The sequence below is a fragment of the Arachis duranensis genome, chromosome 3, assembly GCF_000817695.3.
Source record: "Arachis duranensis cultivar V14167 chromosome 3, aradu.V14167.gnm2.J7QH, whole genome shotgun sequence".
Taxonomy (NCBI): Eukaryota; Viridiplantae; Streptophyta; class Magnoliopsida; order Fabales; family Fabaceae; genus Arachis; species Arachis duranensis.
The window spans coordinates 23,074,138-23,087,568 of NC_029774.3; the positions used below are offsets into that span (position 1 = coordinate 23,074,138).

The 13,431-nt window shown below is 32.3% G+C and overlaps 1 protein-coding gene across 1 annotated transcript; it reads left to right on the forward strand.

Moving 5' to 3' along the window:
- Window positions 1-610: 610 nt before the first annotated feature.
- On the forward strand, window positions 611-4,507 carry LOC107478077 (OPA3-like protein). Its single transcript, XM_016098195.3, has 4 exons — window positions 611-1,040; window positions 1,184-1,318; window positions 3,414-3,500; window positions 3,996-4,507. Exons 1-4 carry the CDS (start codon window positions 909-911, stop codon window positions 4,158-4,160), a joined length of 519 nt encoding a protein of 172 aa, XP_015953681.1. The 5' UTR covers window positions 611-908; the 3' UTR covers window positions 4,161-4,507.
- Window positions 4,508-13,431: the final 8,924 nt, after the last annotated feature.

Consider the following 13,431-nt stretch of genomic DNA (forward strand, 5'->3'; position numbering starts at 1 on the left):
TGCCATAAGAAGCGCATTTTAGAGATAAGGGATATTGAGAACTTGTAAGACTTGTATAGTGAAAAGCTTGTATGTAGAGATTAATTGTAAAAAATAAAAAATAAAAAACTAATGCTCTAAATTATTAAATTAACTAATTAGTTTAGTAGTTACTCAATTATTGCAAGTCATTACATGAGTGAAATTGTGAGTTTAACTCTCACCTCCTTCAATATATACTTAATTTTTATAAAACATCTGTTATATATGGGGTGCGGATATGATAGGGTAGGATACGCCATAAATCCATAACCTACCCTGCTCAGAGACATACCCGGATCGATCTCTACCCTACCTACAGCGGAATGGATAGTCTACCCTACTCGAACGAGTTAGACTGAATTAGGTATCCATAGATAGAGTATGTATTGCCAACCCTAATATGAGCTCGCCACATCACCACGCTCCCTAAGTCTTGCCGGAAAATTGTCATGCTGCTAACGTGCTCTATCACCACGCCTTCTTTAAACTTGCACCTATAAACCAGCAAAACACCATCATCCCCAATATTAATAAAAAAATGACGGTTCCATATGAAAAATAAATTCTGTAACTACAAAATAATAAAATAAAAAGAAGGAAAAAAGTCGCAAAAAAAAAGAAGAGTCTTTTGCGAAACGCACCGTTGTCCATTCCATGTTCTTGTTGTGCAAGAAAAGATACGAAGATGCTTCCCTCATTACCCACACAATTGCTTCAATCTTCCAATTACCATAACTCACTTTTCATATTCCCAGCTTCTATTGTTGAAATTAATTAATGTTATTTTCATTAATTATAATTGCTACTATTACTTTGGGGTTAGTTTTGAATTCAGTGTATTCCGAAAAAGGAAAGAATCGAAGTGAGTGAGTGAGAGAGAGAGAGCCATGGTGGTGCTGCCAGTGGTGAAGCTCGGAACTCTTCTTTTGAAAACAGCGTGCAAACCCATTGCCACCAGGCTCAAGAAAGAAGCTAGCTACCACCCTCGGTTCCGTAACCTCATCATCAACATTGCCCAGGTCATCATCGTTCTCTTCCTTTCCCCATTTTCGCATCACTCACTTTGATGTGGCCGTGTTCCAGTGAATTCGGCGTTAGAACGCATTATTAGTATGATATACTATTGATGATTGTGTTTTCTGTTTTCTGTGTATTATTTCAGGTGAATCATAGGTTTACGACAACAGTGCAGAGGCGCATTTATGGTCATTCAACTGATGTTGCGATCCGGCCACTCGATGAGGAGAAAGCCGTGCAAGCCGCAGCCGATCTTCTTGGCGAGATCTTCGTCTTCTCTGTAATTTGATCTTTACTTTTTCTTTGTTCATTGAAATGCCCACTACCTGTTTGTGTTTTTTACTCTGTTGATTTTGTGCTATTTGGTGCAAGTTTTGATTTATGGTTGTGATTATTGTAGTTCATGTTCAGTTCCTTTTAGAATCATTGCATGATCCAGGAATGTTATCTATGTATCAATGAGGGTTGAGGGATTGAGGATTTGAGGGTTTTCCGTCTTCTTCTTTTTGTCAGATACAAAAGTCAACCCTATGCTAGCTGAATTTTTCGGTTATGATGTTTGTTTAAAAGACACAATTATCTCCTCTCAAGTCTTGTTTGACTCTCTGCTGAAAAGTCACCACTCATTAATCTCTTATTATTTTCTTTCTTTTCTTTTCTTAGAATTGACATTCACCTTTTTGTGATCGTTAGCTTTGATTGATTTTGTAGGGACTAGAAAGAGGGCTACTGTGAGGCATTAGCTATATTATAGACCATTTATAGCCAGGTTCCTGTCAAAGTATGGATGGTTTATTTGTAAACATTTATCTGAACACTTGTTGCAGAGGGAACATGATAAGTTCTTTTGCGCATGGACACAGAGTAGTAAAAGTGTAAAACCGGGAGGGGTTAGTTGACTGAACCAGTACTGAGAGGAAGCTTAATAATTCTGAGATGAGAATGTTTTAATGAGTGGACACATAAAATAGGATTAGCAAAGAAATTTGGGTAGCATTAGTTGTGGAAAGGATGGTCAAATAATTATTAATTCGTTTGGACACGTGGTTAGAAGTGAATAGAGATCATGAAAAATTATAGACTAAACTATTAAAAAGGATCTAGATTCAAAGTGTCCTCTTGTCTATATATGTGGTTTAAGAAGATTTAAGCATTATCAATAACTGGGAATATGTCTCTTCCTTATATAACTCTTCTATCCATGATTTTATGTTCTGTGGGATTCCACTTTTGGGACACTTTTTGTAACCTAATTGGTAGAATTCTCTGAAGTAGTGATTCTTCTACATCTCTTTGATAATGTTCTTTTGTCCTTTAACCTGATAAAAGGTTGCAGTCTCTTATTCCTTTGATATGTTTAGTTGCAAGTCTTACTTTTAGTTCCAAACTTATTCCTCAAATCTAAATCTTTTCACCTAGATAAACACATATGGCCATATCTGGAAAGTCCAAAGCTCCCTTTAAACTCAAATATTTTATTTGGACCAACGTCCTTAATAGAAAGTAATATCAATGACATTTACAAGTTTGAGGGACATATAAGGCTATTTCCTGTGATGTATGTGTTATGTGTGGGGTAAACTTGGAGTTAGTAACATATTTGTTTTTACATTGTCTTGTGGCTAACCTCTATAGGATGCTTTCTTTGGTATCTTTTGGCAAGTGTTGGGTGTACCTTGCAGCCTTAGATTAGTTCTTGTTGACTAGATTAGTTGTTTTGGGAGATGGAAGGAGGCTGAACCTGTGTGACAATGTGCTATCTGGTTGGACCATGATTTCCACACTTAGATTTTTGACAAGCGAGTTTTATGAGATAGGGTTAGATGGGTGCATCTACACCAAGGCTAATGATCTTTTTCAAGGGATTTTCTCTCTCCAATAAGTGAAGAGATTGGAAATCTACACTTTATTGACAGTTTTTCTATTGTTTGTTTCTGTTCTTATATATAAGGAGCATCTCTGGTCCTCCCGTCTAGGAAAAAGGAAGAGAAAAAAATGTAAAGCACAGCATAAGACTTTTGTACAAGTTCAGGTTGAAAGGAAGTTTTATGTCAACCAAAGTTGTGGGGATTCAAGAAATGATGTGTAGGCTTTATTGTTTATGAACCTGGAGTTATCTGCTTGGGGGTTACATTATGCTTAGCATGTCTCTCTGTTTTGATGACATATCTGAACTTGATTGGGTGCTTAATCCGATTCTACGATTTTATTATTATAAACAGTTTCTTCTTATTAATGGGAAGAAGTGCTTCCTATAATTTTTAGAATTGCTTGGTCTTCTCTCTGTTTCTTTGCACCCCATGTTTTCTGCCTAGTTTAATGGTTTTCCATGTAGAGTTATTGCACATCATGCATTTTAATTCTCTTCTATTTAGGTTGCTGGAGCTGCTGTAATCTTCGAGGTGCAAAGAAGCTCTAGATCAGAAGCCAGAAAGGAAGAATTACGTAGACAGGAGATAGAGGTTGTCTTTTAAACTTTCCTCTCAGTTGTAATTTATCCATTCAAAGAAGCAATAAAAAGCTGGTTTCTTGCAATCCATTTATTTTTGGGTAAATTACACTGGGCTATGAGATTCAATGTAATTACATTCAATCCCTCCTCTTCTTTTTAATTTTTTTTTATCTCCCTGGTGATTGTCTAAAGTAAGGGTTTCACTTCAGAGGAAGAAGTTAAGGGTTTTACCCATGGATCCATAAAATGAAAATGATTTCCATTTTTAATTTTAGTAACCCAGTGGTAAAATCCCTTACTTTTTTACATTCTAAAGTAAAATCTTCAGAAGATTCAGATTTGACGAGTAAAAAGGGTGAGTATAATTACACTGACACTTAGGAGAGGTCAATGACCGATGTTGTGAATTAATCTGGATGCATCTTCACCCAGTTTGGTAGATGCAGTTGTAGGTGCCAGAAGCATTTTAATCTCAAAGGTTGTGCTCTGGTTTTGTTACTTTCAGGCAATAAAAACAAAGAATGAAGAGTTGGCTAGAGAAGTTGAACAACTTGGACACAAGCTTGAAGAGCTAGAACATCTTGCTAGAGGACGAGGTCTTTCGGGAATTCTGCACTTCAGGAACACTCAATCCGGTGCCAGTCCAGACAAAAAACCAAAATCCGATTGATTGTTGCTAATTTGCCAAATGCCGATAGATCTTGATGAAGTATTACTTGAATTCATTAGAGCCGTTGCTCTTGAAAATTGTGTAGTTGATCTTGAAAAGTTCGAAAATATGGAGCTTCCAAACACTGAAGAAAGACAAGGATATAAAGCAATTTTTTTAGCACAACACATTCTTACTCTTCATACAATTACAGGCGAATTCTTTAGTTTTATTTATATGTAATTTGTGTAATAATTGCGTGTCATTCTGTGAAACAAATCAGATACAAGTTATCTTCACGCTTCCTTATGTAGAGCTGATTGGTGCATATAAACATTTTGTAATAAATGTCTTCCCATATCTTGATTTTTCATTGACATTGAGATCGTGTCAACATTAGGACAAAAGTTTTTATGTATAAAATGTGAGATTCAAGCTAGTTTGTCCAACATTTTATTCAATGAGGTAAAATTTATCGACAAAATGGACGACAAAAAGGAGTTCAAGTACCATAATTCAATTTCCAATCAGGTATAAGGCATTGCATGTCAACACTTGTTAGGCCTCGTACTCTTATATTTCTCATCATAAACGCAGCTTCCTCTAAAAACTACATTCTTTGTAAAGGATCAAATTTAAATTGCGGAAATTTCCTTCACACTGTATAATCTAAAAATGGAACGTTTTTCCATTTGAGTTGTAAATTAAATACTACGTTGAAGCTCTCCTCTGTATGAACTCTTGAGTTATTACTCAATTTGACCCATGAAATTTAAAATTTGATTCAATTTTACTTTTAAAATTTTAATGGATTCAAATTGGACTCTGAAATTTATAATTGTAACTCATATTAATCTTTGGGCTAATTTCCATTAATGAAATATTGATTTGTTATATTAACTTCTTGTGATTTGGATTTCTTACCTAGATTCCATATGATCGAAATTTATTAGAGTTCTAGTTGCTTGATTGTTGCTCCCAGAGCCACAGGATGTCTAGTAAGGCCCAGTTTGGATAAACAACTTAATTAAACTGTTTTTGATAAAATAACTTAAACCATAAATGGCTATACTAAAAGTAGCTTATAAATAAGTTATTTTGTGTTTGGATTTTTAGCTCTAAAAGTGTTTATTTTATAGAAATGTAATGAAAAGTAATAGTATTATGAGAGAAGTCATTTTTTTTAATTTCTCTGTAAACTCCTAAATAGCTTCTTAGAAAGCTGCAATTTGGTTTTGAAAATTGCACTAGACATTAATACTACTGCTTTTCATAAGTCAAAAACTCAAAAGGTTACTTTTTAAACTTTCCAAAGGGACCCTAAGTCTTAGATATAGAATCTAGATAAGGAGTTCAAATCCGAGTAAATTAACGTGCAAAATCAACACGCCATTTACAGAAATTAGCTTAGGGGCTAACATGAGTTACTATTGTAAATTTTGGGGTCAAATTGAGTCAAATGTAATTAGATTTGATTCCTCTAAAATTGTTCATTTACTTTAAAGAAAAAAGTAATGCAATCTGAACCCTTGATAATATAAATGATTGTGATCATCTTAAATAAATAAATAGTAAATAAATGCGTTAAAAGAGAATCAAAACGTTAAAAAAAAAACGCACCACTTTACAAAGATTGCACACAGAGTTGAATTTCTGCAAAATTAAATGCGTACAACAATAAAATCTGATCATAATATATTTTGTTTAACCTTATTATATTTATTATTCTACATCAATACAATGATAATAATAATTATAGGCTACTTAAATTAGGATTAACAAGTCAAACATTTAAACTTAAACTACAATATTAGACATGAAACAAGCATTATAAACACATAAAATCACATAAAAATATAAATAAATTAATTTAATTTATATCAATATAAATTTATTAGAGATCTATTAAAACAACATCACATCATTAGTTACTCTAAACACCCTTTAATTTATTTTCAGTTACATTCTTATTTCAAGTATAAATAAAAAAATTGAGTACATTTTTCTAAAAGAGATTGAGTATATTTACATGAGTATTGTTTTATATTAAAATAAAAAAAAACATTTTTTGATCCATTTTAAATTAATTTATTTTTTTTTTTACCAGACTTCTCAAAAAAATATTAAGGATTTAAAAAGATGAAAAATTATTAGTGGTCACCATTAATTTTTTCGGGACAAAATTTTAAATGTGAGTTACAAAAGACAAATAAAAAAAGAAGTTAACGAAGATAGCAACAATATCATGGAAGAACATGATAATAAAACATAAAAAGAGAATTAAATATTGTAAAAAATAGAATCTAAAATAAAATTTCTCTTTTTTATTGAAGAAAAAAAAAGATAAAACAAAATAGAAAGAAAAAGAAGATGAAATAAAGAGAAGAAATCATGCGATCTTGGAAGATGTTGCAGTTGTCTACGATCTCCAAAAAATCCTATTAAAAAATCTTCTTTTAATTTTTTTAATGTATTTATTTATTATTTATTTATTTAAAATGATTAGAATCATTTATATTATCAAGATTCAGATTGCGTTATTTTTTTTAAAAATAAATGAACAACTCTAGAAGAACTAAATCTATTATAACTTTAAGTGTCAATTTAATTTCAACCTCAAATTTTAGGGGCTAAATTGAATATTAACTCAAACTTTCTTTCTTTCATTCATTTGATATGACTTTTTCATTGGTCAAGTACACATTTCCAAATTTTGGTATACTGTTTTGCATAGTTTTATTTTGTCATCATTTACACATTAAAATTCTTATATTAACTGAAAAAAATTTAACACACGAGTGGTAGGTAAAGTTTATCTATGTAAGATTCACGTGTAAATTTATACATAAAACTCATTTTGTAAAATTTTAACTAGACTGTTATTCTCAACGAGAGGTGCTGTGTGATATTTTGCTAATACATTTGCCAAGAGTGGAAAGCCTTTTAAAATTAAAATACTGTCTAATCTTGTTCAACCACCTATCAATTATAGATTCTCTCCACTTGTGTTTTCCCATGCATAATTGACGATTGCAATGTGATTCTCTTTTATTTTAGTGACTTTGGCGATTAAACTAACCTTATTAATCCTATAATTAAGTTGAAGAATTTACGTTGAATTAATATTTTTAGAAATTGGTAAAATCTTAATAAATTACAAAATTATTTGTACAAATTGATGAAAGACAGTCACTACTGAAAGTTACAAAATCTTGAAGAAGTTTCTCAAAATTTGACAAGTCAATAAAATTGGCTAAAAACGTATCGTATGACAATTCAAACTTTTGAAATTCAAGCAAATTAATTCAATATGAATTTTACATCCTATAATTAGAAAGCAACTTCATCCCCTATATATATATATATTTAACAACTAAGTCATCAGAAAATTTTTGTCTATATAAAGATTTGTTTGGGTGAACTTTTAAGAAAATATGTTTTTCGAGTTATTTTTTCTTAAAAGATGTTATAAAAAAATTTTATATTTAGATATTTCATACAAAAAAATATTTTTTATCTATCAAGTATGTGTTGGTTGAATATTTTGGTAGATCGATAAAATGTATAGATCGAAGGAAAGAGATTCTACTTCAAAAAATGTGGTATACTTGAGTTAGTCGAAAAGATAAAGTGATTAATTTAGTTAGTCAAAATCGAAGGCGTTACTTATTTGAGTTTTGTTGAGTGGGTTTGGAGTTTATCAAAGAAAGGTCATCGATCAGGGAAATAAGTTTAATCGATGAAGCTTGTCGAAACAGGATTAAGCAATTGAAGTAATGATAAGGTTAATAATCAAGACAGTCGAAGACGATTATCCATCATTTAAGTGGTAGGAATTGTTACGCGCAGATTTTTCGCATATGAAGCACGTGATGAAATTTGATTGGTTGAAAAAACCTATAAATAGATAAAATTTGGAAGAAACAGAGGTTGAAATTTGGTTTCAGAAAACACTCTCGCACATTCACATCCTTAGAGACTTTCTGAGTCTGCAAAGAGTTTTCTTTTCTGTAGAATTCCTTCCATATCTTTACATTTCTTTTATGTTTCTTGCAATTTACCTTTTCTACAATTTAATTTCTTTGGCAAACCTTTTCTTCTTTTAACATTTCTGTATTGTATTTGAATTTAAAGTCTTTCGACTCGGTTGAAGACATTTTATTGCTTTTCTTTAATTTTAAAGGTCATTTACTTTACTTCCTATATTTTTTTATTTCAAGTTGTTTAAATTCCTTTTACTTTTCAAGTTTTTCTTTATTTTTTTGGTCCAAAAACGAAATCTTTGATGTACGTTTGAAAACTGGTACTCACAAAAGAGGAGTAGGTTTCACTCCCAGTATCGAACCAACCACGATTTACTAAAAATCTGCATAAACTTCTACAGAGTTGACGTCGCATATGGAGGGTAGTATTCAGAATTTAGAAGTTGGGTCTGGAGAAAATGTGACAGTTAACAATCTTCCTGTTGGAAATAATGAGCATAACCCGTTTTATTCTCTCACCAGCTTGAGAAGCACCATATATATTCTCGTGAACTTTGCCAAGAGAAACTATTTTTTCAGACTGACTCAAATACCTCATGAGACTTCCTTCAATGTCTTTTTTATATAATTCATCACCTATTACCACAAAATTTATTGATTTTAATTTGATCTTTCGATCAACTTGAATATTAGGATCCTTTGAATATTCTGCAATTAGTTTTCTCCAATCATCATCATCCCACTCATCGAGTGTATTGGCCGTCAATAATCAAAGATTGCATTGAGTATGCTAAAGCATGTCAAGGATGTCAGAAGCATGGTGTAATACAACAAATTTCTGCTTCCGAGTTACATTCGATTATAAAACCTTGGCTATTTAAAAGTTGGGCTTTGGATTTAATTGGAACGATTCATCCTCCATCGCCTAAAAATCACAAGTTTATCTTAGTGGTAATTGATTATTTTACAAAATGGGTAAAGGCTATTCCTTTAATAGATGTTGGCCAAAATGAAATTATCGATTTCATAGAGGAACATATAATCCATCGATTTAAAATTCCTCAAACTTTAAGTACTGATCAAAGTACTATGTTTACTAGCCAACGTATTAAAAATTTTGCAGTATTGAGGAGTATAACTATGGTAACTTTGACTCCATATTATGCACAAGCAAATGGTCAAGTTGAGACTGCAAATAAATTTTAATTAATTTGATTAAGAAACAAATTGGTCAATGACCTCATACTTGGCATGAAACTTTAAGTCAAGTGTTATGGCTTATCGAAATTCACTAAAAGGTTTAATAAATACATCTCCTTATAAATTAGTTTATGACCATAATGCAATTTTACCTTTAGAAATCAATCTTAATACTAGAAGAGTGATGAGACAAGATGAATTGCTAGTTGAAGATTACTGAAATGCAATGTTTGATGAATTAAATAACTTAGATAATAAGCACATTTTAGCACTCGATAATCTTATTCGTCAAAAAGAGAATATAGCTTGTATCTATAATCGACGAGTAAAAGAAAAAGTTTTTAGCATCAGTGAATTAGTTTTAAAAGTTATTTTTCCAATTGATAAGAAATCGAGAGTTTATGAAAATTGATTCCCTAATTAGGAGGGGCATTTTCAAGTAATCAACTTGTATTCAGGAAATACATATCGAATTAAGCATATTAATACTGGAATTGGAATCAAATCGATAAATGGAAAATACTTGAAATAGTATTCATGTTTTGAAGATAGTAATTAAGATTGAAGCTAAATGTCTAAAGGCAAATTCAAAGTATTATGAATTCAAAAGAAACTGTTTAGTTACAAAAAATCTGGCATTTCAAGCCTTCAATTTTCATAGAGTTGCAAGAGTTGGTCCAGTTGCTCTTTTATCTTTGTGCAATCTTGTGCAAGTAATTGAAGCTCTTGAAGTTGCTCATTTTTTGTAGCATGATGTTAGGAAGTTTGATTATCCAGATCGCTCTGTTCTTTTGATAAAGAAAGGACTTCTTTGTCGAGCAATATTTTTCTACTTCGGAGCTTTTCAAGAGGATTTTGAAAAAGAGCTTTGTTGTGTCTGATTTCAGCAAGTTCTTTTTTGAGTTTGTCTTCTCTCCTAATTAGTTGATCCAATTCAACAGAAGTCGTAGTCAAGTGGGCTTCGTAAGTTGATACCTTTCTTATCTTGTCAGCTAAGGAGACTTCAACTTTGATGTTTTGATCTTTGATTTCTTTTATTCCTTTTTTATGGAATTCAAGTTTATCTTGACATGAAGAAAACATTTTGGTACGATCGATGAAAGACACAAGTGGTTTGACATGATTAGAAGAATTCTGGGTGGAGATATTAGAGCTTAAAATTTAGTTAAGTGCAATATCTAGACCATCTTGCGAGAACCATGCTTCGATGGGATTGGCAGGAGATATTTTTAGTTTTTGAAGAAGCTCAAATATATCAGGATTGATGGAAGTTTTTGTCAAACCTTGATTCTTTATGTTTTCAAGGGGATTAGAAATTTGTGGACTTTGATCCAGATGAATTGATTTTTTTTCAAAACTTGATAACCCAGTCTCTTTGCCTTTAGAGATTTTCGAGATGTCCTCAAGAAGTTCACTTAGGATATCATCATCTTGATTGAGATCGATTGGTTCTTCTCTTTGGTTATTGATTTCTGCAATCCCAGTTTGAAGCAAATGAGAGATTGGATTTTGTGCAAAGGGTGTGAGCTCGACTTTGTTGGCTGAAGTAATCATGATGATATCATTTTCAGTTGGTGGTGGATCAATGACGTTCTCAATTTACAGCAGATTGAGATCATCATTTGTCGTCCTCTATTTTTTAGCATTGGTTGTTGGATTTGAATTGGTACTCGAAGATATAAAGGATAGTTGATGGATGGTAGGTCCAATTTCAGTTTTTTTTTTTTGAGAAGATATTGCCTCCTACATATGAATTCTTTTAATAAGGGTGAACTATTTTAGTAATTACTTTTAAAACCCAAAAAGGAAGTATAAATACCTTGGTAGCTTCAGAATCTACTATATTGTAAGAGCTGAAGGAGATGCCTTTAGGATCAGCTTCGAAATCTTCAGTGTTTGGTGGAGAATTCTTGGTACCTGAATCTTGCGATGGAGAATCGATAGACTTGTTTGTGTGTTGTTGTTTGGCCTAAAAAGAGAAGGATTTGTTTAAATAACATTAGTATTTAATATGTATAAAATGTGTGGAAGTATTTAGATTTTTTATGATACCTCTGCTAAACTTAAGGTTGTAAAAGAAGCTTTTGAAGCTTTCAATTTCTTTTTTGGAGCTTTTGAAGACTCTGCTTTTCATTTTGAGATAGCTATAGTGGCAGGTTTCTCATCCATGATCAGGCAAACTCTTAGCATACCTTGGAGGATTTCTTCAAGACTGTGGTTGTACTATGAATAGTATTTTCGCCACGAAGCAAAGAAGAATTTTGTCACATAACGACTAGGAATAAAATCGATTGCTTCATATTCAGATCGACGACCCTTGTTTGGTTGTATAAGTGACATGGAATTGTAGATTTTTTGGCCAATTTGGCTTGACAATTTTGAACCAAAAGGAGGTAGTAAAGCTTAAGAGAATCCCATTTGTCGAGCCACAAAATGAGGAGCATGTAGAGTAACTCGATATTGATCTTTTTTGTACATGGGAATGCCAGTAGTAAAGACTTGGATGGCTGTGTAGTTACTCCAGTTTTTGTCAGCTGTACGTTGTACTTTTTCATTATTAATTTTGGAGACCCTCGATGCTCGAAACTATGTTGGAGCCAAATTTGTGATCAACAAAAGGTGCAAAGTTGAGATCTTCATTCTAAAAATAAGTTGCGTGGTAGAATTTGGTTAAAATTTCCCAGAAAAGATCTTCAATTTTAAGATAAGGAAAAAAGCTGAGAGTTGAATGCCTTCAATGGATTGCTTGGCTGAGATTGGGATGCCATTAACTTTTATAAATTTTTCAAAAATTGCATTCAACCACAATTGGAGGAGCCAGAGTAGTCCTCCTACACTAAGAGGAGTTCGATTGCAGAGACTTGTGACCATGTGGTTGAGCTCATTGTATAAATTGTCTAAAAGTAATTTGGAGAGACATAAAACTGATGAACTTTCATAGATCAAAGCAGAAAGAGGTTTGATAGAGATGGCATTTAGCCAAAAGCATAAAAAAGCTACATGTTCATCATCAGAAATGGGATTGTCACCTTGTCCCATGTTAGTCTTTTTTATGAATTTTCCATACGATGAGCTGTTCCAATTGATTTTATATTTTATTGTTGGTTCCATGTTGGGGAAATATTGATCCCTAAAGGAAGTAGTCCTGTGATAGCTGCCAATCGAAGAGAGTTGGGCCAACCATCCCACATGGTAAATGCAGATTGTTGGTCAAATGACTCCGGAAGTATAGAGTGGCTCCAATCATCCAATGGTGGGTGGTGAGTTGGTATTGAGACAATTGAAGCAAATCATATATACCACGCTAAGTTCAGAAATTCTTTTTCTTTTGTTCGATTCTTTTGAACTAGGCCAGGTAGTTGACACTTTTGGATGAAGTTTTTGGGTTATTTTGAAAAGTCTTAGTATGGTCATCAAAGGGAGCCATGTACATGTCTCTTTTTATCAATAGTTTTTTATCATGAAGAGAAGGAAAAAAAAAAGAACTTTATTAATTTTAGAAGGAGAAAATAGAGGGCTCAAAAAACAATGTATTTGGCTGTCAACAGCAAATGGAAAGAGAAACTTTTGTACATTAACAGCATCAACTGAAACTTCGATGATAATATTGTGGTCTTAAGCTAAAATTTGAATGTTCACACTCTTCCAGTGTTTCTTTTCTTTTATTGGAAGGAGAAGGATTATTACTAGTGGCCATGGCAATTCTAGAAAATTATAGTAATAACATGAGTGCAGTAAAAGAGAAGAGTCCTTTCTAGTAATATATATATAGATATAATGAATGAAAATACCTTGAAGAAGAAGGGTTAATGAAGTTGAATCCTTAGAGTAGTGCGAAGAATTTGAGAAAAGAAAGAGGTTTTTGCTTGCATGAGCAATATAGGAAAAATATAAGGTTTATGAAGAGGGGAGTAGAATGGTGTTGTGGTAGAAAGGAACACGTGATGAAGTAGTTTTTAGAAAAAGTTGAAAAGATTAATGAAGTGAGATATTTATAGAGGATTCAAACTCTATAGAGGAAAGCTGAAAAGATAAAGCTAGTAGGAAGTTGAACATCCGGAATCAATGAGAAGCGTGCATGATGGGATGCGCATTTAATGGATATAATG

What these genes read in the sequence shown, in the direction of transcription:
- LOC107478077 (XM_016098195.3), top strand. Translation starts at nt 909, where the DNA reads ATGGTGGTGCTGCCAGTGGTGAAGCTCGGAACTCTTCTTTTGAAAACA. An exon ending in TCATCATCAACATTGCCCAG is followed by an intron (nt 1,041 to 1,183) that starts GTCATCATCGTT and finishes GTATTATTTCAG; the next exon opens with GTGAATCATAGGTTTACGAC. An exon ending in GCGAGATCTTCGTCTTCTCT is followed by an intron (nt 1,319 to 3,413) that starts GTAATTTGATCT and finishes TCTTCTATTTAG; the next exon opens with GTTGCTGGAGCTGCTGTAAT.